The 26631-nt window shown below is 49.2% G+C and overlaps 2 protein-coding genes across 5 annotated transcripts in view; both read left to right on the forward strand.

The window, feature by feature from the left end:
* Window positions 1–344: 344 nt before the first annotated feature.
* On the forward strand, window positions 345–9585 carry Apoc2 (apolipoprotein C2). Of its 4 annotated transcripts, none has more exons than XM_075958638.1 (4): window positions 345–517; window positions 8688–8762; window positions 8938–9097; window positions 9335–9585. In XM_075958638.1, the coding sequence occupies exons 1-4, from the start codon at window positions 442–444 to the stop codon at window positions 9420–9422; spliced, it is 399 nt and encodes a 132-aa protein (XP_075814753.1). In that variant the 5' UTR covers window positions 345–441; the 3' UTR covers window positions 9423–9585. The 4 variants fall into 4 exon arrangements, with proteins under 4 accessions (XP_075814753.1, XP_075814760.1, XP_075814770.1 ...); XM_075958655.1 differs by lacking the exons at window positions 8688–8762; window positions 8938–9097; window positions 9335–9585 and adding exons at window positions 3278–3355; window positions 3448–3580; window positions 4381–4611 and having other exon boundaries at window positions 380–517; XM_075958665.1 differs by lacking the exon at window positions 345–517 and adding an exon at window positions 5999–6145.
* Window positions 9586–19714: 10129 nt separating this feature from the next.
* Clptm1 (CLPTM1 regulator of GABA type A receptor forward trafficking) overlaps window positions 19715–26631 on the forward strand; it is a 30668-nt gene continuing 23751 nt past the window's right edge. The window contains exon 1 of the mRNA XM_075989638.1: window positions 19715–19818. Coding sequence (XP_075845753.1) covers window positions 19747–19818 — 72 coding nt within the window. The 5' untranslated portion in view covers window positions 19715–19746. The remainder of the gene's footprint in view (window positions 19819–26631) is intronic.

Genomic DNA, 26631 nt, shown 5'->3' on the forward strand with positions numbered 1-26631 from the left:
CAATATCTGGGAAATGGAGGGAGGAGAATAAGGATTCTATATCATTCTTGAAGATAGAGTTCCAGGGCAGCCTGGGCTACATGAGACCCTGTCTCAAAATAAAACAGAACAAATTCCACACATTCACCAATTTCTCATATATAGATTGTAGTCTCAATTCTCATAGTGAGAAACAGGGTCCAGGAAAAGTTTGGTGGAGGCAGGATTTGAATCCGCTTCGGTGTCAGAGCTTCTGTCTTCTGTCAGGCCAGGACAGCACCCTGGGAGGGCAGGAAGGAGGGAGGCAGGCAAGGGCAGACATGGCCTTTGACTGCCAGTGTCAGCAGGCCCATCTCTTTGAAGTTCTGCCAAGAGGAGTGGAGAGGTGACAGAGGGAGGTCTCTTTCCAGTGTAGAGTGGAGCACAGAGGGACAGACGGACAGAGAGATCAAGTCCCCAGAAATGTCCCTCCTGGGATGCAGGCTGCAGGCCCTGTCCTCACTTTGCCTCTCGGTGCTGCTCATGGCCAGCCTTGTAGGTGAGGAGTGGGGGACGTGCTGGAGGTGGGATTCTCTGGGTGGGGTACCATTTGGTTTCATCAAACGTGTCAGTAGCCATGTAAGACAAGTATAACACACACACACACACACACACCTACACACACACCTACACACACACCTACACACGGGGATAGAACACAGGGTCTAAGGATGATCTTGAATTTCTAATGCTCCTGCCTCCATCCTGAAGTGCTCAGATTACAGGCATGCCCTGCGACACCTGGGTTGTGTGGTGCTGGGCAACAAACTCAGGACCTAGTGAGAACTCTGCCAGCAAAGCCTTACCCTTGGCTGCTTGGTGCCAGCTCCAGTGGTGACAAATGCACATGTCCCCTGGTGGGCACCAGTATGCTTGCTGTTGCTGCCTAATTCTGTCTATTCATGATTTTTTGTTGTTGTCAGGCTTTTTGTTTTATTTTGAGAAAGGATCTCAGGTAGCCCAGGCTGGCCTTGAACTCATGATCCTCCTGATTCTACCTCTAAAAATCGCAATGTTTCCTGGGTGGACATGTGTGTGCATTTGTGATTCTTTCCAGGATACATGTTTGAAAAGTTCTAAGTGTGTGGCTGTTTCTGTCTGTGTGTTCACACATAGCTTTTTATTTTGCTCAGGTATTCAAAATTCTCATGAGCAGAGTATATTGGCACAGGTCTGTAATCCCAGTTCCTCAAAGGCTCAGGCATGAGGATCGATGGTTGGGGTCCTCAGTCTTTAAAAATTCAGAATAGTCAGGCTGTAGGGGTACACACCTTTAATCCCAGCACACAGGAGGCAGAGCCAGGTGGACCTCCATGAGTTTGAGACCAGCTTGGTGTACACAGTGAGTTCCTGGTGAGCCATGGACTCTGTATGACATGCTGCGGGGCTGGAGAGATGGCTCAGCAGTTGAGCACTGGCTGTTCTTCCAGAGGACCTGAGTTCAATTCCCAGCACCCACATGGGAGCTCACAACTGTCTATAACTTCAAGATCTCACACAAACATACATGCAGGCAAAACACCAATGCACATAAAATAAAAATATAAATATACATGCTTCTTCTACAGACAGTGCTGGTGGTGCCAGGTCCCTTCCTGTGTATTTCTCATGTGCTTAGCTTAGTGCCCCTTTCACAGAATGGGAGACTGTGTCTTGAAGTAGTGAAGTCATAGGTGAGGCTTAGGACAGCAGGTGACATACGTGTCTTGGTGCTAGAGCACGTGTGTGGTCTGGGTGTGATGGTATGTGCCTGGACCCCAGCACTTGGGAGGTGGAGGCAGGAGGATTAGGAGCTCAAGGCTAGCATCAGTTACATAGGAGGCTTCAGGACAAGCTGGGGCTTCGGCTTAGTTGGTAGAGTGCCTACCTAACACACAGGAAGCCCTGGAGTCCAGCCCTAGCCCTGCACGAACCAGGACAGGAGCACACACCTGTCAACCCACGGCTTTGGAGGCGGAGTCAAGAGGATCAGCAGTTATCCTCAGCCTCATGAGAACAGCCAGGACTGCAAGAGACCTATCTCGAGTCTCGAAACAAACAATAAATAGATAAATAATAGGTTACAGTTAGGAGGGATGACCTAGTTGTTAAGGATGGTGGTTAAGGACATGTACTGCTCTTGCACAGGCCTGGGGTTCGGTGGAGTTCGGTTCCCAGGCTCTCAACTGCCTGGAACCCCAGCTCCAGGGGATCCGATGCCTTTGACCTCCATAGGCAGTGCACTTGCATACATACTCATACAGACAGGAACATATACACACAATTAAAAATAAGTCTTCAAGGGGGCTGGAGAGATGGCTCAGAGCTTAAGAGCATTGCCTGTTCTTCCAAAGGTCCTGAGTTCAATTCCCAGCAACCACATGGTGGCTCACAACCATCTGTAATGGGGTCTGGTGCCCTCTTCTGGCCTGCAGGCATACAGACAGAACATTGTATATGTAATAAATAAATAAATTAATTTTAAAAAAAGTCTTCAAAAAATGTTAAAATAGGTTGGGCGAGTTGGCTCACATCTTTAATCCCAGCACTCAAGAAGCAGAGGCAGGCGGATCTCTGTGAGTTTGAGGCCAGCTTGGTCTACAGAGCGAGTTCCAGGACAGCCAGGGCTACACAGAGAAAGCCTGTCTCAAAAAGAAAACACAAGCCGGGCGATGGTGGCGCATGCCTTTAATCCCAGCACTCAGGAGGCAGAGGCAGGCGGATCTCTGTGAGTTCGAGACCAGCCTGGTCTACAGAGCTAGTTCCAGGATAGGCTCCAAAGCCACAGAGAAACCCTGTCTCGAAAAACCAAAAAAAAAAAGAAAAAAGAAAAGAAAAAGAAAAAAGAAAACACAAAAACAAATGAAAAAAAAAAGAGGTTAAAACAAAACAAAAATACAAGCATGTGCGCCTATACTTGTGTGCTAATATCCTCGCATGAGTCTCTAGCTAGGTGTGTGGGTGCTAGAGCAAGAGGGGCGGGGAAGAACTGGGAGGCAGGGGATGTTCCGGGTCAGGGGTCATCCTTGGGCAGTAGGGTCAGGCGGTTGGAGGAAAGAGGCACCAGGTGAAGTGAATGTGCAGACTGAGCAAGAAAATCTCAGAAGACAGAGCCAAGGGAGGGACCAGCAGAGGGGAAGGGAAGATGGCGTCAGGGGCCAGTCAGCCAGGCTGGTGGACAGGGCTGGCAAGGTGTACAAGATACAGGGCACTTCCTGTACTCTTGCTCCTAGGTGGCACCGTAGCCCTCAAGTAGGAAGTCACTGTGCCCCTTTTACAGGATGGGAAACTGAGTGTAGGACTGAGGAAGTGAGGTGTCGCCTATGGTGACGGATGACATGGGTGTCTGGGTACAAAGGTGAGTTACACCTGCCCCCAGGAGCAACACACAGTGGGAGAGGAATGGGGTTCTGGGATCCGGGCCCACTCAACCTCCTCTGATCTTCCCAGCATCCGTGACCACAGAAAGCCTGCTCCCCACACCTAGCCCTGAGATCAGCCGCTGGAGCCTGGTGAGGGCCAGGGTGATGGATCTGGTGGAGCCGCTGGTGACCAGGACTAGGGACAGATGGCAGTGGTTCTGGTGAGAGAGTTCTGCACCTTGGCTGGGAAGGAACACCAGAGTTAAAGGAAAGAGAGCCAGAGGCTAGACCCTGGGTCTGAGAGAGGAGGAGGCTGGACCTGGACCCCTGGGTCTGAGGGAGGAGGGCAGGATCCCTGGGTCTGAGGGTCTGAGGGTCTGAGGGAGGAGGGCTGGGCCTGGAACCCTGGGTCTGAGGGATGAAGGCAGGATCCCAGGGTCTGAGGGTCTGAGAGAGGAGGGCAGGATCCCTGAGTCTGAGGGAGGAGGGCTGAGCCTGGGCCCCTGGGTTTAGGGAGGAGGGCTGGATCCCTGGGTCTGAGGGTCTGAGGGAGGAGGGCTGGGCCTGGAACCCTGGGTCTGAGGGAGGAGGGCAGGATCCCAGGGTCTGAGGGTCTGAGGGAGGAGGGCAGGATCCCTGAGTCTGAGGGAGGAGGGCTGAGCCTGGGCCCCTGGGTTTAGGGAGGAGGGCTGGATCCCTGGGTCTGAGGGTCTGAGGGAGGAGGGCTGGGCCTGGAACCCTGGGTCTGAGGGAGGAGGGCAGGATCCCAGGGTCTGAGGGTCTGAGGGAGGAGGGCAGGATCCCTGAATCTGAGGGAGGAGGGCTGAGCCTGGGCCCCTGGGTTTGAGGGAGGAGGGCTGGATCCCTGGGTCCGAGGGTCTGAGGGAGGAGGGCTGGGCCTGGACCCCTGGGTCTGAGGGAAACTAAGAGTCTGGAGTCTTGAGTCTGAAGAAGGTCAGAAGCAAATGTGCCAAACCCCTGTGGCATCCAGGATGACAACTAAGATGTCCCCTTTACACAGGGGCCCTGGGGCTGTCCAGGGCTTTGTGCAGACCTACTATGAAGACCATTTGAAAGACCTGGGTCCTCGCACTCAGGCCTGGCTGCAAAGCTCCAGAGACCAGCTCCTGAACAAGACCCACAGCCTGTGTCCCCAGCTACTCTGCAGGGACTGGACTCAGGGTTAAAGTGCCACACACCTCCCCCCCCCCCCCCACCTCCGGCACCCACAATAAAGGTGTTTGTTCTTAAACTGTGTCATTAGCTGAGTAGCTCCACTTGGGGCCAGAGGTCACTGCTCGTCATATCTAGGAGTTAATAAGTGGAAAGGCTGTCACCTGGCAGGGGACAAGGTGATAAGCCCCCCTCCCCTCATGGTTCTGGCTTGAAGTGAACTGGAGACTTCCAGGCGCCTGCTCAGATCCAGGAGGCAAAGCTTTGAGGGCCGGCATGGTTCAGACGAACCGTATCTTTATAGTGTCCTTTCTTTCCTCGACCATGCAGACCTTAGGCCCTATTCCAAGTGGGTTCCCCAAATCCAAAACCCCTCCGCAATATCCAACCCTCTCTCTCAGGGATTGGGGGGTTGTGTCTCTTTCTTTTGGGGGAGGCAGTGGGGGAGGTTCTAGGAATTGAACCCAGCACCTCACACATGCCAGGTAAGTTCCCTGTCACTGAGCCACACTCCCAGCCTTCTTTTAAAAATTACATTTATGTCGGGCCATGGTGGCACACCTTTAATCCCAGCACTCGGGAGGCAGAGGTAGGTGAATCTCTGTGAGTTCGAGGCCAGCCTGGTCTATAAGAGTGAGTCTAAGATAGTCAGGGCTACACATAGAAACCCTGTCTTGAAAAAACAAACAACAAAAAATTACATTTATTTAGGGGATGACAAGGTAGCTAAGGTTAGGGCAATGGTCAGTTAAAAATTACATTTATTTATGTGTGAGTGTCTGTGTGTGCTTGCTTAGGTGTGTGTGCCTTGTGTACTGTAGAGGTCAGAAGACAACTTTTGGAGTTGTTCTCTTCCTTCTTTTGGGGAACTGACTCAGATCCTTGGCACAAGCTCCTTTACATGATGGGTCAACTTCCCAGAGTTATTGTTTTTTATTAATTAAACTTTTCGTTTATTTTATATTCCCACTGAAACTTCCCCTCCCTCCCTTCTCTCCTCCCAGTCCCAGAATTCTTCTTATCTTTCTATGTATTTTTAGACTGGATCTCACCATGTAGCCCTGACTGTTCTGGAACTTACCATGTTTACCTGGTTGGCTTTGTTTTTCATTTCAAGCTGGGTAAGGTGCTACAAACCTGTAATCCCAGCACCTGGAAGACCAGAAGCTCAAGGACAGCAAGGACAGCCTCAACTACACAGAGAGTTCTGGGGTCACCTGAGCTACCTGAGACCCTGGGTGAATAAAACGCAAGCTGAGCCTTTTGGTCTTCAGATAAAATCTTGCTAAGCCGCCCAGTGGTTCCTGTACTCACTCTGAATTCATGATCCTCCTGCCTCAGTCTTCTGAAAGAGATTGAGATCTCAGCTCTGCCCAGTTTATGGATAGCTCTTTCAAAACGGGGCTTCCCTGGGGTTTAAGCTGGCAGGGGACGTCACTGGCCACTGCCCTTCCAGCCTTGCCACCCCACCCCCTCCATGGCTCTGTTGGCTAGGACTTTGGCCTAGGACAGAGGAGCTGCCTGATATGGAGGGAGGGGGCCCTCCAGACCTATAAAACCTGCCAACCCACTGGAGTTAGTGAGGACAGTCCCAACCTGCCCGTTACATTCAGGTAAGAGAGGGACAAAGGGGAGGGGGCAGGGACATCAGGGAGGGACAGAGATCCCTAAACCAGAAATTACAGGCGTCACCTTGTTAGAAGTTTGTCTTGGAATCAAGGAATGGAAGGATTTTTTATTTTGTTTTGTTTTATTTTATTTTATTTGGGACAAGGTCTTTCACTATGTAGCCCATGATAACCTTGAATTTTTGATCCTCCTGCCTCAGCCTAGCCTGCTCTGGTGTGCCTGACTAAAACCGTGGAGTTTAGATTTGTAGTCTGTCTGTTTAGCTTGGCCCTTCTCCCAGGTTTCATCTCTACCTCTTTTTCAAAGGATTTTTTTTTCCAAGACAGGGTTTCTCTGTAGCTTTGGAGCCTGTCCTGGAACTAGCTCTTGTAGACCAGGCTGGCCTCAGACTCACAGAGATCCACCTGCCTCTGCCTCTTGAGTGCTGGGATTAAAGGTGTGCGCCACCACCGCCCGGCTGGATCTTTTATTTTTTTATACATATAGATGTTTTGCTTCCATGTATGTGCACCATGGGCAGGCTTGGCTACCTGAAGAAGAGAGCACGGGATTCCCTGGGACTGGACTCAGACAGCTGTGAGCTGCCACAGGGGTGCTGGGAATTGAACCCAGGTCCTCTGTAAGAGCGAGCGGTCAGTGCTCTTAACCGCTGGGCCATCTCTCCAGCCCCGATTTCAGCCTGTTGCTGTCCCAGTTTTCCATTCCCAAAATATGGGTGGTGACTCTGTGCTTTGATTAGACAAACCTCTAGAGTCACAAGTGTTGGCGTGGACTCTGTCCCAGGGTGTCTTTCTGCAAAGCTGGTCTTGAACTCATAGAGATCTGCTTGCCTTTGCTGGAGTTAAAGGGGTGCCCACCTCTGCCCAGCTACATTTTCTATTTCAGTTTTCTGTTTGTGTGTGTGTGTGCACGCGTATGCGCACGCACGTGTGCATTGGCACACATGTAGAGGTCAGAGAACAACTTGCAGGAGTTGGTTCTCTCCTTCCACCATGTGGGTTGCAGGGATTGAACTCAGGTCCTCAGGCTTAGCGGCAGATCCCCTTACCCACTGAACAAATCCACCCAGAATGCCCAGCTTCATCCTCAAGGTTTTAACAAAGAATGTGTTTGTTTTAAAAGGGTTTGTTTATATTTCCTACTAATCCAGACCTGTTTAGGCCTCCTGACAGCTTTCCTGAGTGAGCGAATGAATGGAAAGGTGTTTCTCAGTTTTCTAGTCTGGGCTTCACTGGCGTGTTGAAGGCCCTAAGTGAGATCCCTAATACTTGGGGAAAAATGTCCCCTGACATTGTGGTACATGACAGTACTCTCATACTCTCAGCACTCCAGAGGCAGGGGAATGCTAAGAGCTCAATGCCAGCCTCATCTACTCAAAAAGAATCTGTTTTTTATTTTTGTTTTCTTGTTAGAAAAGGAAAGAGAATGCAGAAATTATCACAGAACTGGAGTTGTGGCTCACTGGGTAGAGTGCCTGCCTGATGTTCTCAGGGTCCTAGGTTCAGTTACCAGGACCACAGAAACTAGGCATGGTGGGACACATCTGTGATTCCAGCACTGCAGAGGCAGGAGGATCAGAAGTACCCAGTGAACTTAGTCAATTTGTGGCCAACATGGCCACAATATGAGACTCTGTGTTAAAAAGTGGGGGGGGGGGGGTTGGAGAGATGGCTCAGTGGTTAAGAGCGCTTGTTGCTCTTGCAGAAGACTTGGGTTTGGTTCATGGCATCCACATGGTGACTCACAAACCTAACTCCAGTTTTAGGGGATCCTCTGCATGTCCTAGGCATGTGCTCGGTACTGCGTGCAATTATATACATGCAGGCAAAATCCCATATACATTTATTATTATTATTATTATTATTATTATTTGGTTTTTCGAGAGAGGGCTTCTCTGTAGCTTTGGAGCCTGTCCTGGAACTAGTTCTTTTTTTTTTTTAAATAATTTTTTAAACTTTTATTTTATATGTATTGGTATGAAGATATCAGATCTCCTGGAACTGGAGTTACAGACAGTGTGAGCTGCCATGTGGGAGCTGGGATTTGAACCTGGGTCTTCTAGAAGAACAGCCAGTGCTCTTAACTGCTGAGCCATCTCTCCAGCCCCCCTGGAACTAGTTCTTGTAGACCCGGCTGGCCTCAAGCTCACAGAAATCCACCTGCCTCTGCCTCCCAAGTGCTGGATTAAAGTCATATGCCACACTATCCCTGGCTTCATATGCACTTAAAAAAAAAGAACCAGGTGTGGTGATACACACCATCAACCCCAGCACTTGAGAGGCCAAGGCAGGTGCCTATCTGATTGAGGCAATAGAGAGCTCCAGGTCAGCCAGGACTAGATAATGAGAAGTTGTGTTGCCCACCCCCTTCCCCCAAGAAGCATCTACAGTGGAACTCCAGAAAACACCTTATCTGAATGAACAGGTTTAAAGCCCTTGTTGGGCAGGAGTAGGGACAGAGGAGGGTTCCCGGCCACCCCTAGCAACATCCTGTCCAGTGGCTCTGTTAACACAACACTGTCCTCAGTGCTCCAGGTCACAGACGGCATGGGCTCTCGGTTCCTCCTGGCTCTCTTCCTCGTCCTCCTGGTGTTGGGATGTGGTGAGTGGGGCTTCAAGGAGGTGGGGAGAGGGGAGAGGTCGGTGAGGAAGGGGTGGAGTCATCTTCAAGCAGGTTTCCACATTCCTCTGCCACCCCTCTTCTCCCTCACAATGCTTCCGCTTACCAAAGCCCCCTGTGCGCCTCCCATCTCACCATCACCTCGGGTTTCTCCCAGAGGTCCAAGCGGCCCAGCAGCTGCAGCAAGATGATCCAGGCAGTCCAGCTCTGCTGGACAAGGTGCAGGAGTCCATCTCCAGTTACTGGGACACGGCTAAGGCGGCTGCCCAAGACCTATACCAGAAAACATACCTGACCAGTGTGGATGAGAAACTCAGGTGCGTCCTGCCTGGTAGAGACAGATCCTGACACACTCTTGTAGATCAGGGACCATGCCCAGCCTCCTCCTTCACACCATGGGATCCAGACCCCAGCAGTCCTCTCTCAGACAGAGGAATATAGGCCCCATCTCATTTTCTCTCAAATGCAGAGGTCCAAACCCTGCTTTGTCTCCCTCAGACCCAGGGTTCCAGTTTCTAGGCTCTTCCTCCAATCACCCTGTGCTTTCTCTTCAGGGACATGTACAGCAAAAGCTCGGCGGCCATGACCACTTACGCCAGCATTTTTACGGATCAGATCCTTACTCTCCTAAAGGGCGAGTAAACCCCATGTGAGGGGGAAGGGAGAACCAGCCCTCGGGCTCTTTGCCCTCATCACCTGACCAGGATGGGTCTACATTCCAGTGTTCCAGCAGCCCTCGTCTTCCTGTTCCCATCTCCAGACTGAATTCTTTCAGTGAAAGAATAAACAAACCCAGTTCACTGACTTTGGTGTGGCCTTTTTTTCTGAGACTCCCAGAGCCTATGGAATCTAGTCAACATTTGATGGGTGTGGTTTTCTGACAAGATGGTTAGCATCCTGCGTTCTGAACATTTATTTGGTGAGCACCTGCATGCCTGTGCCTTTAACCCCAGACCTGGTCCATTGGAATGAAGGGGTAACTACAAGCCAGGCATGTGGATGTAAACCTGAGCTTGATACCTGAGGCAGGAGAATCATAGCAATCTAAACCCTGGGCTACATAGTGAGTTTTAGTTTTCTTTTTAAATTACACTTATTTATTTATTTACTTGGTTTGTTTTGAGACATGGTCTCTCCACGTAGCTCTGCTTGTCCTAGACTCATTCTGTAGACCAGGCTGGCCTTGAACTCACAGAGATCCTCCTGCCTCTGCCTAACAGTGCTGGGATCAAAGGTGTGCGCCACAAAACCCTTTTTCCTCTTTTTTCTTTTTTTACACAGCAAGATTTTTGAGGCCAACTTAGGTGGCAGTGTAAGATCTGTCTCAAAACAATCATACAAATAGTGCACACACACATAACAAATAATTTTAATACCCCCAAAATATCCAGATGTAGCAGTTGGAGCCTATATTTACAACACTCCCGAAGTCTTGAGGTGGAGGCAGGGAAATCAGAAATTCAAGGTTATTCTCCACTATATAGTGAGTTTCAAACTAGCTTGGGGTGCATGAGACCCTGTTTCAAACCAAACCAAACCAAATAGACACACACCGGGCTGGTTAGGTGGCTCTGAGAGTACAGGTGGTCTATCCGCAGAACCCACATCAAGCGAGAGGGGAGAACCTCTGACCTCCACAGGTACACGCGTGTATATGTATACACTTATACATACACACACAATGGCACACTCCTTTATTTATTTTATTTTTTTGCTTTTCAAGACAGGGTTTCTCTGAATAACAGTCCGAGCTGTCCTGGATCTAGTTCTTGTAGACCAGGCTGGCCTTGAACTCACAGAGATCCGCTTGCCTCTGCCTTCAGAGTGCTGAAATTAAAGGTGTGCACTACCACCCCCCTGCTAATTCCAACCCCTGGGAGGCAGAGGCAGGCAGACCTTTGTGAGTTTTAGGCCAGCTTGGTCTACAGAGTTAGTTCCAGGACAACCAGGGCTACATAGAGAAATGAAACCCTGTCTCAAAAAACAAACGAATTGCTCAGATCACGTAGTCCCCCCATAACCAACCAGGAGACAGATTCTTGTATGTAAAAGAACCTTTATTCTTACACAAGTTTGCAAACTCAGTCTCTCCATGTGTCCAACGTATTAGGTAGGCATGGTGGCACACATCTATAATCCCAGCACCTGGGGGGCTGAAGAAGGCAGATCTCTGTGAGAAAAAAAAAGAAAGAAAAAAGAAGCCAACTGGGCAATGGTGGCACACACCTTTACTCCCAGGCAGGTAGATCTTTTATGAGTTTGAGTCCAGACCGAGTTCGAAGACATTCAGGGCTGTTACACAGAGAAACCTTGACTCAAAAACAAAACAAGTCAACAGTTGAAAGCATTTTGATGATTATAACTTCGTCATAAGTTTCCTTTGTTTGTTCTTTTGTTTACCGAAGATAAGGTCTTAAGTGCAGCTCAGGTCTTCCCCCTCACCCTCTTGAGTGGACTGAGGACAGGTCTGTATTCCTCTCTTGTGTCCCATAGGTGGCGCTGTTGGTCCCGTAGAGGACCCATGTCCTGAATTCTCTTAATTTGTTCGGCAATAACCTACGGGCCAGTCTTTCAATACTCCGGGGCAATTTTCCAGGTCCTGAGGCAGGGCAGCTGTGAGTCCAGTAAAAAACAGGGAGCGGGAAGGAGGGGCGGTGGAAGGCTCCCAAGTCCCCAGGGCCTGGGAAGAACTGAGGCTGCCAAGCTCTGGGGGCGTTTGGGAGGGGGAGATGCAGGGGGAACAATTCCCTCTCTGTGCAGTGTTTCCCACAGACTCAAGCCAAAGGGAACCACTGCCCAGGCCAGTTCTGCTCTCAGCCAATCCTGGTGCCACCTGCGAATTCCTTTCTTTCTCAGATTCCCAACTACTTCCGTTTAGGACCCCACTGTCCAGGCGCCCAGATTCTGCCTCTCTAAGAACTGAGCGATTGAACCCTAGATTTCTCCTTTCTCAGACTTAGGACTGTGGATTTTGAGTTTTGTCTCCTGAAGACTTAGAAAATGGGGTGGGTCAGTCCCCCTTCTTTAGAATCTGTAAACACAGTTCCTGGTGGAGTTGGGTGCCCCCTAATGGTGAGCAGAATGAGTCGATTCTGTGATCCACTTAACGGTACGAATCAAATCGGCTCTGACTGCAGTCCAAGCGAGACCTGTAATCTCAGTTTATGACAATTCCTGGCCAGCCTCCACAACATAGTGAGAACTTGTCTCAACAACAAAAGCCTGGTTGTTTGCTTGCTTGTTTGTTTTTTCAAGGCAGGTTTCTCTGCCCAGCCCTGGCTGTCCTGGAAATTGATGTGTAGACCAGACTGGCTTCAAACTCACCTGCATCTGCCTGGGATTAAAGGTGTTCAAAAAGCGCCGGGTGAGGCCGGGAAGTGGTGGCGCACTCCTTTAATCCCAGCACTCGGGAGGCAGAGGCAGGCGGATCTCTGGGAGTTCGAGGCCAGCCTGGTCTACAAGAGCTAGTTCCAGGACAGGCACCAAAGCTACAGAGAAACCCTGTCTCGAAAAAACCAAAAAAAAAAAAAAAAAAAGCGCCGGGTGGCGGTGGCTGGCGCACACCTTTAATCCCAGCACTCAGGAGGCAGAGGTAGGTGGATCTCTGTGAGTTTGAGGCCAGCCTGGTCTACAAAGCGAGTTCTAGGACAGCCAGAACTAAACAGTGAAACCCTGTCTCAAAAAACAAACAAACAAAAATTAAAAAAACAAAAGCCCTGGTTTTCTAGTGCTGGGTATTGAACCCAGGGTGTCGTGAGCTCTACCAAGCACTCTATTAACTATACCCTCACCCTCATTTGAATGTTACAAAAATTTATTTTTGTGTTTGAGTGTTTAGCCTGCCTGTATGTGAATGACTGGCATCCAAGGAGGTCATAGGAGAACATTGGGTCCCCTAGAGCCGTAGCTACAGATGGTTATGAACTTCCATGTAGGCACTGAGAATTGAACCTAGGACCTGAGTTCTCTAGCATCCAGTGCTCTTTCTAAGGTTTATTTATTTTATGTATGAGTGCTTTATGTGCACATAACACCTTTATGCCAGAAGAGGGCATTGGATCCCAAGAGACATGGCTGTGAACTGCCATGTGGGTGCTGGGAATTGAACTCAGGACCTCTGGAAGAGCAGTCAGTGCTCTTTCACTGAGCCATCTCTCCAGCCTTGCATTCAGTGCTCTTAACTACCGAGCCAACATTTCAGCCTTCATCTGCCTGCCTCTGCCTACTCAATGTTGCACCACCACCACCACCACCCAGCCCGGCCACTCCATATACTACAGTCTCTTCTTGCCGTGTGGTGATGAGAGCTTGGTTTTTTGATTCGGCAGTGATCCTGAAGTCAGTGCTGGGGACACATCAGTGACCACAGTAATCTCAAGCCTAGCCTGCATAGTGCAGGTAGACACATTCAGTCACGGGAATATTGCTACTCAGTAGGCATAGATGGGGGAAACTGAGGAGACTAGAGAGCCTGGGGGGCTTCCCAGAGGAAGAAGTACTACCAGAGAGCTGAGATCTAAAGGATAGGAGAGCAAGCAGAGAATAAAAGGGTAGATGCTTTACATTTTATTGTGATGGGGGGGCATGCGCATGGCACGTGTGGAAGTCAGAGGGCATCTTTTAGGAATTACCTGTCTTTCATCATGTGAGTTCCAGGACTTGAACTCCCAACAGCGTTATCTTTACACTTTTGATCTTACTAGGTCTTTACAGTTGCCATGCTGGGGGAGGAGGAGTAATATAATTCGTAGCTAGGAGGGAGGGAGATGCTGTCAAGCCATTTAGCCTGTCAAGAGCAGATGTGGATCTCTTCTTCTTTTTGCTAGACAGGGTCTCTAGTAACTCAGACTGACCTAGAACCTGCTATGTAGTGGAGGTTGGCCTCGAACATCTGATTCACTTGTGTCCAGGATTACAGGTGTACACCACTGTGCCCAGCTGGCTTGGTACTAGGAAGGGAACACAGGGCCTCCTGCATAGGTTAGGAGTTCCACCGAATTTCATTTTCTGCCACAACCTGATATGAACCCAGGTGAGACTGAGGCAGGAAAGAAAGACGAAAAATTGCCAGTGGTGGAGCACGTCTTTAATCCCAGCACTCGGGAGGCAGAGGCAGGCTGGTGGATCTCTGTGAGTTCAAGGACAGTCTGGTCTACAGAGTGAATTCCAGCACAGTCAGGGCTACACAGAAACCCTGTCTCGAAAAACCAAAAAGAAAAAGAAAAAAAAAGATAAAAAAATCCAGGGAAGAAAGGGAGAAAATGGGAAGAGGAGGGTCTCTCTCTGGGGGTCCTGTTTGCCTTTTCTGCGTAGTCAGGAAACTTGAGAAACCAATGATGCAGCAAAAATTGCCTGCAGGAACAACTCATGTCTTCCTAAAGTAGTTTGAATGAGGATGTCCCCTCCCTCATAGGGTCAAGAGATGTGAACACCTGGTCCTCATTTGGGAACCTTTAGGATGTGAGGTCGAGCTACAGGAAGTATGTCACTGAAAGTGAGCGTTGACAGTTAGAGGCTTCATGAGGGACACAGCTCTCTCCCTCTGCTCCATGCATGTATTTGAAGAATCAGCTCTATTTTTTTTTTTTTTTTTGGTTTTTCGAGACAGGGATTCTCTGTGGCTTTGGAGCCTGTCCTGGAACTAGCTCTGTAGACCAGGCTGGTCTCGAACTCACAGAGAGCCGCCTGCCTCTGCCTCCCGAGTGCTGGGATTAAAGGCGTGCGCCACCATCGCCCGGCTAAGAATCAGCTCTTGGATTCTTGCTCCAGTCACAGTACCTGCTGCCTGTTGCCATGCATCCCTGCCATGTTCCATATGGTTCCCTGGAACCATAGCCCAAAACAAACTCTTCCTTCCAAGATCACTTTTGGCCATGGTATCTTATCATAGCAATGGAAACGTAACCGATAACAGACTTCACGTGGCTGGCTGCGACCTCAGAGATCCACCTGTCTCTGCCTCCCGAGTGAGGGCTGGGATTAAATGCATTTGACACCACTGCCTGGCTAATTTATTTATCCTTGTTTTAGGTACATTAGTCTTTCTCCTGCATGTATGTGAGGGTGTCGGATCCCCTGGAACTGGAGTTGCAGTTGGTTGTGAGCTTCCACGTGGGGCTGGGAATTGAACCTGGGTCCTCTAGAAGAACAGCCAGTGCTCTTAACCTCTGAGCCGTTTCTCCAGCCCCTTATGATAAAGATGTGCTGTTGATTGGGACTGTGGAGATAGCTCAGCTATTCTTTCAGAGCACCTGGGTTCTATTCCCAGCATCCACATGGACACTCAGAATAATCTCTATGGCATAACTGGATATCAACATGTAGAAAAATGAAAATAGACCCATATCTATCACCATGCACAAAACTCAAGTCCAAATGGATCAAAGACCTCAACATAAAGCCAGCCACACTGAACCTTATAGAAGAGAAAGTGGAAAGTACACTTGAACGCATTGGCACAGGAGACCACTTCCTAAATATAACCCCAGCAGCACAGACACTAAGAGAAACAATTAATAAATGGGACCTCCTGAAACTGAAAAGCTTCTGTAAAGCAAAGGACAGGGTCAACAAAACAAAACAAAAGCCTACAGAATGGGAAAAGATCTTCACTAACCCCACATCAGAGAGAGGTCTGATCTCCAAAATATACAAAGAACTCAAGAAATTGGACACTAAAAGATCACATAATCCAATAAAAGAATGGCGTACAGACCTAAACAGAGAACTCTCAACAGAGGAATCTAAAATGGCTGAAAGACACTTAAGGAAATGTTCAACATCCTTAGTCATCAGAGAAATGCAAATCAAAACAACTCTGAGATTCCATCTTACACCTGTAAGAATGGCCAACATCAAAAACACTGATGACAACTTATGCTGGAGAGGTTGTGGGGAAAAGGGAACACTTCTGCATTGCTGGTGGGAATGCAAGATGGTACCAACTCCTTTGGATGTCAGTGTGGCAATTTCTCATAAAATTACAAAACAAACTTCCTCAAGACCCATTAATAACACTTTTGGGTATATATCCAAAGGATGCTCAATTGTGCCACAAGGACATGTGCTCAAATGTTCATAGCAGCTTTGTTTCCAGCCAGAACCTGGAAACAACCTAAATGCCCCTCGATCGAGGAATGGATAAGAAAAATGTGGTACATTTATACAATGGAGTACTACACAGCAGAAAAAAACACGACAGCTTGAATTTTGCAGGAAAATGGATGGAACTAGAAAACATTATTTTGAGTGAGGTAACCCAGACACAAAAAGACAATTATCACATGTACTCACTCATTGGTAGTTTTTAAACATAAAGCAAAGAAAGCCAGACTACAAACCACAATCCCAGAGAACTAAGAGAGACTTACATAGATATAATCTACATGGGAAGTAGAAAATATAAAAAGACAAGATCTCCTGAGTAAATTGGGAGCATGGGGACCTTGGGGGAGGGTTGAAGGGGGAGGGAAGAGGCAGGGAGGGAAGCAGAGAAAAACATAGAGCTCAATAAATATCAATAAAATAAAATTGAAAAAAAATAGTCTCTAAATCTAGTCCCAGAGGACCTGAAGACATAAAATAGCCAGGCAGTGGTGGCACGTGCCATTAATCCCAGCACTCGGGAGGCAAAGGCAGGTGGATCTCTATGAGTTTGAGGCCAACCTGGTCTACAAGAGCTAGTTCCAGAACAGGCTCCAAAGCTACAGAGAAAAAACCGTGTCTCAAAAAACAAAAACAAAAGACATAAAATAATCTAAAAGCAATGTATCCCAGCACTTGGGAGGCAGAGGCAGGTGGATCTCTGTGAGTTCGAGGCCAGCCTGGTCTACAAGAGCTAGTTCCAGGACAGGCTCCAAAACCACAGAGAAACCCTGTCTTGAAAAACAAAAAAAAACCCAAATAAACAAACAAACAAAAAAACAATGTAAAGAGTTTTCAGTGGGGCTGAAGGAATGTCTCAGCAGTTAAGAGGGCTTGCTTCTACCTGACTAGCATTCAGTTCCCAGCCCTTTGGCTGGGCAGGCCAAACTGCTTGTAACTCTTTCTGAAACAGGGCATAGTTATGTAACCCAGACTGGTCTAGAACTCAGAGATTTGCTTGCTTCTGCCTTCTGAGTGCTGGGACCAAAGTCGTGTGCCAACACACCCAATCCTTGAATGCAGTCCTTTGGGAGATATTGGAGCTAATCTAAAATTTGATTTTGTAGCTAATTAAATTATGGCATTCTAGCTTAGTGTGCTAGCTATAAACCTGTTCATTCCAGCTCGGGAAGCCGATTCTGGAAGATGTGACAAATTCTACAACTGCCACATTTCAAGACCATTTAATTTCCCCTTACCAGGTCAAAACAAAAACACAAAATAGGAAGAGTTATTAATCTCATGGTTCATGTCTGTATCCTCAGCACTATGGAGGCTGAGGCAGGAGGATCACGAGTTGAGTCCAGCCTGGGGTAAAGTATGAGATTCTGTCTTTAAAAAAAAAATTGTGCTGGATGGTGGCACACACCTGTAATCCCAACACTGGGGAGGGAGAAGCAGACGATCTCTTTGAGTTCAAGACCAGCCTGGTCTACAGAGTGAGTTTCAAAAGAGTCAACGCTAGAGAAATCCTTTGCATCAGGGGAAAAAAAATACTCAAAACAAGAAATTCTGCCGGGCGGTGGTGGCGCACGCCTTTAAATTCCAGCACTTGGGAGGCAGAGGCAGGCGGATCTCTGTGAGTTCGAGACCAGCCTGGTCTACAAGAGCTAGTTCCACCCAAAAAGAGGAACATGGGATGTACTCACTCATATTTGGTTTCTAGCCATAAATAAAGGACATTGAGCTTATAATTCATGATCCTAGAGAAGCTAAATAAGAAGGTGAATCCAAAGACAAACACATAGGCATCCTCCTGAATATTAACCTTCATCAGGCAATGAAAGGAGACAGAGACAGAGACCCACATTGGAGCACCAGACAGAAATCTCAAGGTCCAAATCAGGAGCAGAAGGAGACAGAGCATGAGCAAGGAACTCAGGACCGCGAGGGGTGCACCCACACACTGAGACAATGGGGATGTTCTATCGGGAACTCACCAAGGCCAGCTGGCCTGGGTCTGAAAAAGCATGGGATAAATTTGGACTAGCTGAACATAGCGGACAATGAGGAAGAATGGGAACTCAAGAACAATCGCAGTGGGTTTTTGATCCTACTGCACGTACTGGCTTTGGGGGAGCCTAGGCAGTTTGGATGCTCACCTTAGGAGACCTGGATAGAGGTGGGCGGTCCTTGGGCTTCCCACAGGTCAGGGAACCCTGATTGCTCTGGGAGCAGATGAGGGAGGGTGACTTGATCGGGGGAGGGGGAGGGAAATGGGAGGCGGTGGCGGGGAGGAGGCAGAAATCCTTAATAAATAAATAAATTAAAAAAAAAGAGCTAGTTCCAGGACAGGCTCCAAAACCACAGAGAAACCCTGTCTCGAAAAACCAAAAAATAAAAAAATAAAATAAATTCTGTCTTTCACTGAGCGGTGGTGGCTCACACTTTAAATCCCAGGGAGGCAGAGGCAGGCAGATCTCTGTGAGTTCGAGGCCAGCCTGGTCTACAGATGAGTTCCAGGACAGCCAGAGATACAGAGTGTAAAACTTTAAGAAAATTCTGAGGACAATTCTGAGCCCTCTCAGTCTCAGTAGTAGTGCTCCCCCCCCTCCACTGGGAACCAAGGACCTAACAACTATACGTGCACTTACTGAACTGTTGGGAACTTTCCACCATCTCCCCAAGTCCTTGTGAATGTTCTATTGAATAGGGGCAAGACAACCCTTAGGTGTTGACTCAGTTCCTAGTGTTTTGATTCAGTCCCTGGGAAAGGGGCAAAGTGACCCTCAGATGTACCCTCTTACCTCATTTGATCTGGCAACCGCTCTCCAGCCAATTATTGGTAATAGCCCTTTTGAATAAGCCAATCATAATAGTTAAAGAACAACCCCCAGACACCCCCCTTGTTTTTGTGGCTTTTTACTTTTAAATTAGCCTGTACCAGCCTTTAGGGGTCTTTCTGGCTTCTCGAATGCTGAAAGACCCTGTCATGATAGAATTAACGAAATCCTCATGCTTTTACATCAACTGTGGTGTGAGAGATGGTCTCTTGGGGCGACTCCTCCTGGTAGTTGTCCTCTAGGGTCCAACAAGAGAAACCCCGTCTCAAAAAAAAAAAAAAGGAATAAATCCTGTCTCTCGGAAAAAAAAAACCCTCGAAATAAATAAATTCATTTGAGCCCACGACGAAATGGTGTTTAAAAGCGGGGAGGTATGCTGGAAAGCATAAAGCTCTATTGGAGCGCACATTAAGCTGCCTAAAAGTGGCTAGGGTCCCATTTCCAGGTGTGGTGTCGTTAAAAACCCTGAAATAGGGCCTCTGAATGCTACCACCTTCGGGGACTTGATGGCCAAAGCTTGGACTCAGAAAAACCACACCAGAAGTGAAGAGCACAAACCAACAACCACCCCCGAGTCCGACAACTACGGCTCCACCACGGACCTCCCGTCGGAGCGGGCGTGGCTCCAGCGGGTTTTCTACGGTGGCCGAAAAGCTCAGGAACTATAGCCTGTAGAACTCGCGAAAAACAGCGAGAGTAAGCGGAGCAGATCGCTAGGAACCACCGTACTGTCCGAAAAGACCGGCCAGCTTGACCCAGGGTATGAGAGGAACAATTTAGACTAGAAAGACCACTTCGGAGCAGTTCCTTCCTGTTAGATCAAAACAAACAAACAAACAAACAAACAAAAACGTACACACAACTAGCCTCCGGAGAAATGTTAGGGCGGAAGCTGAGTACGGTGGCCTTATCGGGCCTTTCAAGGGGTGCGGATACGGTAGCCTGGCGGGCCGGCGACGTGTGAAATCTCGCGCGATCGCGCTGGCGCCGTCGGAGACGGGGCGGGGCTGGCGGCGGGGGCGGGGACCCGGAGCGGGAAGATGGCGGCGGCGCAGGAGGCGGACGGGGCCGGCAGCGCCGTGGTGGCGGCCGGGGGAGGCAGCTCTGGTCAGGTACGGAGGCCGAGAGGTGCCTGAGGGGGGCGCTTCCCCAGCGGGGGGCACTCCCGCGTGGAGTGTCTCGTCTCTTTTGGAGGAATCGGGTGCACCGGGGGCTCCTTGCCCCAGAGGGACCTTGACTATTGGGCCCAGGCAGCACTCGGCCGCCCAGGAGGCCGGACCGTGGCGGGAACCGGGCCCTGTTGCGCGCCAGGTCTCCTGCAGGCTCGCGCCGGGCGCCCGCCAGACTCCCAGCTCGAGCCAAGGAGAGGGACGCAGACTCGTAAACCCAGACGTCCTAGGTTCTCTACCGTGCTCCAGGCTCCAGCACCGTTCCTAGAGTGCTCTGGTGTTCCGGTCCGCTCCGCAGTGCCTGAGATACGGGGCAGTGTTTGGTTAATCATGAGTTTTCTAGCTCTGGGGAAATACGGTAATAATGGTGGGTAAAGGGCATGGGCTGCCGAGGCCGACAGACCCATTTTACAGACGAGGATCCCAGGGACAGCAAGACGAAGACACTTACAGAAGGTCACCCAGGTTAACTTTGGCTCCCGCTCCAAGAAAAGGCTGACTGCTGGTGGTCTGTCCTGAGCTGGGTGCTCCCTGTCTTAACTGACCACATAGAGAAATTGGTACAGATGCATTTGCCTGCTAACCCAGCACCACTCAAACTACGCCGAGACCTCGGAGCACACCAGTTCACTCAGGTTTCGTGCAGGCTTCTGGAGAATTGATGGAGTGACAGCAAGGTGCTGTCGACCCACCCACCAGGATGTCACTGACACGTAGGAGGCTGCTCAGGGCTGATGAGTACCGCCTGGGAGGGAGGCAGGAACCTAACTCGGTGTGACCTTGGACAAGTTTCTTTCTGTGGGCCTTTATTTCTCCAGTGGTTAATGGACGAATTGGGTGGGAGGGCTAGCCTTGTGGGCTGTAAAGATGGCTCGAGCCATGTCGCTGCAGTGAGGAGGAGAGTCGGTGAAGAAGCTGCAGTGTAAACAGAAGGGTAGAGACAGAAGTCTGGATAAGAGGCTGCAGGATCTCCCAGGCAGGGCAGATATGCTCTTTTGTGGGGAATTACCAGGCTAAAGTTATGAGATAGAGCCCAGCGTATCTGGACTAAGTCTTTATGGCATTTTCAATCAGCCCTAGGGTGCTGGCATCTTGGGGAATTGTCATTGGTTGATTCCTTGCTGGAATGAATGCATTGGTCTGTAGGGACTTCCTAGTCTCTGAACTGTGGTCCTACCTCCTTTAAATGCCTATCAATTGATGGGTGTCAGTGGCGTGAGAGATCAAGACTTACAATGTGTTGAACTTCCGACACATCTGGAGCCTCTCTGGTTCCCATCTGTGCCCTAAATCTTTTGTCTGTTACTTGAGTCAGGGTCTTTGTATGAAGCCCAGGCTGGCCCTGAACTCGCCACCCTTCTGCTTCAGCCTCTTAAGTGCTGGGATGATCGGCATATGTCACTAATCCTAGCTCATGCTTGTAAACTTTTAACGTCCTTTGGCCCTCAGGATAAAGTACACACTTTTTTTTTTTTAAAGCAGATCAAGACCTGGCATGACTTTTTTTTTTAATTTTTTTTTTTTTTGACTAGACTAGGCTTTCTTTATTCCTTTTTCCATTTTAGTCCTTTCCCTCCCCCCCCCTTTCTTCTTTTCAAGACAGGGTTTCTCTGTGTGTAGCTCTGGCTGTCCTGGAACTAATTCAGAGATCCGTCTGCCTCTGCCTCCCGAATACTGCCCGCCCTAGACTAGACTTTTAGCACCCTTGGCTATTGACATTTTGAGTTGGGAAATCTTTCAGTGCACCTGCACTTTAGGATGCTTAGCACTGTGTCTGGTGTTTGTAGACTACGTTGTAGCGGGCATGCACCTTCCTGGCTTGACAACCAAAAATGTCTCTAGAAACTTCTAAATGTTCTTGGGGGTAGGGCGGGCAGAATGACCTGTGCTAGAGAGCCAGAGATTGGAGAGTGTCCCCACTGCAAACCTGGCCTCCTTGCAGTCTCCTCCTGTTTCTCACTCCCGGGTCCTTGTGTCTGCCATCTCACACAGGCCCCAGGAGCATCCACTAAGGAACCTGGGAGGCAGCTGTAATCACAAGGCACGTGCCGGACCCACAGGAGGTGGGGCAGTTTTTGTTTTTGTTTGTTTGCTTGAAGAGTCTCCCTGTAACCCAGGCTGGCCTCAGATTCAAACTCCTCTGCCTCAGCCTCCTGACAGGAGCCAGCATACCCCCTACCTGGATGATCTTTACTTGTCTTCTGATCTTAGATTTCCTCTCCCAAGATAGAAGTCCTCCCAGGTTGGGTCAGGTGTGCCCTTTGGGCTCCTGGGGTTCTGCTGGGCCAGCTACTCTGTTGGGATTGTCTTCTCCACTATACTCTTCGCCAATACTGTATCACTGGCCCCTCAGCTCAGGGCTGGCCCAGAGAAGGTGCTAAGAGGGGGAAATTTTGTGTTTGTTTTGAGACAGGGTTTCTCTGTGTAAAAGTCCAGGGCCTCGTTCTCTAGACCAGGCTGGCCTCGAACTCACAGAGGTCCGCCTGCCTCTGCCTCCTGAGTGCTGGGATTAAAGGTGTGCACCACCACTGCCTGACTGTTCTGTTTTTATCAATGGTATAGGTAGTGAGACCCAGGAGGGTTCCTGCATGCTTAGCCAGCCCTCCACACTGAGCTGCACCCTAGCCCATCCCTGGCAGGTGTTCTGTGCCAGCTCACTTCTGCAGCAGTGAATGGGACTTAGCCAGAGGCTGGACTGATTGGAGTCTGGGTGGTCACGGTGGATCTCAGCAGTCCTTGAAGGCATGGTTCGGTATAGCCATGGTGGTCACAGCTGTTCCCAAACTGGTTGGAGCCTCGACAGAAGCTGTACTTTCCTCTCTGCTACCTTCACATTCTCTCCCATCATTCCCTAGCCGACTGGCTTAGTAGGGAGCAGGCAGATCCTTTCCTTGCCTGTGTCACAGCAGCCTGCTCCTCTTCCCTCCGCAGGTGCCTGACTCGCTGGGGGCATGGTTGTGAGTAAAATAGGCTCTGCTCTCCCAGACCTTGTGAGCCCAGTCAGAGGTGGGAAAGCATGGATGGGGACACAGTAATAAAAATCTCCCTGATCTCGGATGGCAGTGACTTGGACAGATACATTGCTGGGATGTGTTATGGAGTGAGTGGTGGGTAGGTGGGAGAGCTGCCGTTTAAGTAGGGTCTTGGGAAGACTTCTCAGAGGAGGTGGCACTTTGTCAAAGACCTAAGAGAGGTAAAAGAGAATTTCCAGAAGGAAAAACCATTGATGTAATGGGACTAGCCTGTACAAAGGCCCTGAGGTAGAAGATATGTGGCATGAGGAAGGGCATCAGATAGGCTAAGTAAGCACTGTGGCCAGACAGGTAGGGGGAGAACAGAGAAGTGGGGAGGCATGGCGTGCCAGGCTAGTGAGGATTTGGCCTTGACTCCATGGGCAAAGGGAGCCACAGGAGGGTCACCTCTTTGTTGAAGTCCAACGTAGATACAGTCACAGTTGTTTGAGAGTGTAGTGGCTTTGGATGCACTCTACAGTGTGAGACCACAGGGTCCTGGTTTTAGGATTTCCTTCTTCAGAACCCAAATCTCAGATGCCCAAGTCCCTCTGTAGAGTAGCACACTGTTGGCATGTAACCCGCCTGCCTCATGGTCCGTGCTGGTGGGGTGGAAATGCTCTGCAAGTAGCTGCTGTGCTGTGTTGGTTAGGAGATGTGACAGAAAACAGACTGTAAACGTGCAGGACAAAAGCAGTTTTAGTTTGTCTTTTTAGTTTTTTTTAGATTGATTTATTTTTTTTCATATGAGTGTTTTGCCTGCATGTATGTATATGCAGCACATGTTTGCCTGTTGCCTATAGAGGTCAGATCCCTTAGAACGGGTGATGGATGGTTGTGAGCTCATAACTGCTCAACCATCTCTCCAACCCTGTTTTTGTTGTTGCTGTTACTGTTTTTGTGGGGTTTCTTTCTTTCCTTTTTTTTTTTTTTGGTTTGGTTTTTCTGGGTTTTTTTTTGTTTTATTTTATTTGCTTGTTTGTTTGTTTGTTTGTTTTGGTTTTTTGAGACAGAACTCTGTAGCTTTGGAGCCTGTCCTGGAACTTGCTCTGTATATCAGGCTGGCCTCGAACTCACAGAGATCCTCCTGCCTCTGCCTCCCAAGTGCTGGGATTAAAGGTGTGCACCACCACTGCCCGGCTGAGCTATGCTCCATCTGAGTGGGGAACGTGGTTCAGTTGGTAGAGTGCTTGCCTTGCGTGTGGGAAGCCTAGGGTTTGGCCCCCAGCACCACAGAAAACCAGACATAAAAGTACATCCCAGCATCTGGGATTAAAGGTGTGCACCACCACTGCCCAGCTTGTTTATTGGCTTTTGTTTGTTTTGAGACAGGATCTCTCTATTATGTATGTAGCTCTGGCTATCCTGGGACTGTGTAGACCAGGGTGGCTTTTAACTCAGAGATCCAGGTGCCTTTGCCTCCCAAGTACTGACTTTAAAGGCGTGTGCCACCACCTAGCTTTAATGCTGTTTTGTAGAGAAAGGACCTCATGTATAACCTAGGTTGGCTTCAAACTCAAGGCAGCCCTCTAGCCTTTCCTTCAAAGAGTTGGTATTACAGGTATACACCACCTCACCTGCTTAGATGCAGTTAAAACTCTGGGGTTGGAGAAGCTGGGGAGATGGTTCGGCCATATAAGCCTGGCAACCAGTGTTTGTTCCTAAAGTCTACATAAAAACTAAGGGAGAGCTAACTCTAGAGTTGTCCTCCAGACGCCACACACATCACAACACATTCACGCTCACACACAACAATGAGAAGTAATTACTCATGTATTGACTTTTTTTTTTTTGAGACAGGGTTTCTCTGTAGCTTGAGCGTGTGTACTTCTTTGAGACAGGAGCTTTCTTTGTATCCTTGACCGACCCAGAACTCACCATGTAGATAAGATTGGGTTCAAACCCACAGAAATCTGCCTGTATTTGCTTCGTGAGTACTGGGATTGCGGGATTGCACACCTCTCGGGCTGGAACGCTGGCTGGCTCAGCCAATGAGAGGTTATTCTGCTTTTGTGGGAGACTGCAGTTCAGTTTCCTCCACCCACATTGGGCAACTCACAAGTAACTGCCTGTAACTCCAGGGGCAACTGCATGCAAATGCATATACAGTGTGTATGCACATGCTGACATACACAATTAAAAAAAGCCAGGGGTATTGGCACATACCTTTAATCCCAGCACTTGGTAAGTTTGAGGCCAGCCTGGTCTATATAGAAAGTTCCAGGATGCCAGGCGGTGGTGGCACACGCCTTTAATCTCAGTACTGGGAGGCAGAGACAGATAGAGTTCGAGGCCAGTCTGGTCTACCAAGCAGTTTCAGGACAGCCAGGACTGTTGCTTGGAGAAACCCTGTCTTGAAAAACCAAAAAAAAAAAAAAAGTTCCAGGATAGCTAGGGCTATGTAGACCCTGCCTCAAAAGACAAAAACAAAACAAAGTAATGTTTAGTGATAGATAGACAAACAGACTGGCAGACAAAAACCTTTGGGTGGCTCAGTAGTTAAGAACACTTGCTGCTTTTTCAGAGGACTAGATTTGATTCCCATCACTGTGAGGAGAAACAGCCAGGTGTGACTTCAAATCCTGACCTGGCTGCCACCTCTCTTCCTGATTCTGAGTCTATCTAGACTTGTTAGTTCCACCATCAGCCTTCTCAGTGAGGTCTGGTGGAAGGTTTTCACCCTGTAGCCAGACAGGTCTGTAGGCCCTTATACTTTCCCGACCATTAAAACACCCTTCCCTAGGTTCCCCATGTGACTGTATCTCTCCCAGCCTGCGAGGCTCACCGAGTTGTTGACCCAGTCTGTGTGGGTTCCTACACCCCATGTCCTAGTGTCCGTCTCTTTCTGCTTATTTCTCCAAAGCATATTTTCTGTTTATCTTAGTTACGTATTTTAGGAAGAACGTTGATTGTACCACAGAAAGGGCTGGGTAGATGCTGGACTACTGCCTAAATCAGGTTGGTGATAGGCTGGTAGGTAGGCAGGTAGGGAGAAGGTAGAGAAGCAGATGTAAATGGATGCTAGGTCGGTCGGTAGGTGAGTGTCGGCGAGGTAGGCATGTGGCGCTGCACACGGCTCATTACTGCTTGCTGTTCTGCAGGTGTGTTTCCATCGTGGTGGCCCCTGAGCTTAGTGGCTGCCACCTAGCTCAGGGCCTGGCGCACAGTAGGTATGCAGATCAGTTCTGGGAACCCATGGAGGGGAGCTTTTCTGTTAACTCTGTGCCAGTATTTTCACAAGTTTGTCTCCAGGGCATAGGGCGTGACGTGCCTAAGGAGTCTCAGGCAAGAACCGTGGGAGAAGCTGAGGTCTACAGGACCCCAGAGTTGACCCCTCCCTGCCACCTCGGTGCTGTCCTGCACTTTGGATAACAATAAGAAGGGCTCCTGCTGGTAATAGGGACAAGAGGTAACAAATGACACCTGTCCTGCTCCATGGCTGCTTTGCTCTGTTCCCTTTTGGGAATTGATCAGGAAAGATGTGTGAGACTAGAGTTCAAGGTCCTGGGAGAGAAGGCTGAGCAGTGGAGCCTGGGGACCATGGGTGTGTGTGGCCCCGGGACATTGAGGCACTGTATCTGTTGACTTCACAAGTAGATCAGGTGCTGATTCTCTCCAATACCCATGGTGGTGCAGCTCCTTTCCACCCCCTTTTTAAAGATTGATTTGTTTTATTTTATACATCTGAGGACTTTGCCTGCATGTATGCATATGTACTACATGCGTGCCTAGCACCCTTGGAGGT

This window comes from Microtus pennsylvanicus, chromosome 1 (genome assembly GCF_037038515.1).
Source record: "Microtus pennsylvanicus isolate mMicPen1 chromosome 1, mMicPen1.hap1, whole genome shotgun sequence".
Taxonomy (NCBI): Eukaryota; Metazoa; Chordata; class Mammalia; order Rodentia; family Cricetidae; genus Microtus; species Microtus pennsylvanicus.

Coding starts and splice junctions, on each gene's coding strand:
- Apoc2 (XM_075958638.1), top strand. CDS start 442: ATGTCCCTCCTGGGATGCAGGCTGCAGGCCCTGTCCTCACTTTGCCTC. Junction 518..8,687: donor GCTCATGGCCAGCCTTGTAG/GTGAGGAGTGGG, acceptor CACTGTCCTCAG/TGCTCCAGGTCACAGACGGC. Junction 8,763..8,937: donor CCTCCTGGTGTTGGGATGTG/GTGAGTGGGGCT, acceptor GGTTTCTCCCAG/AGGTCCAAGCGGCCCAGCAG.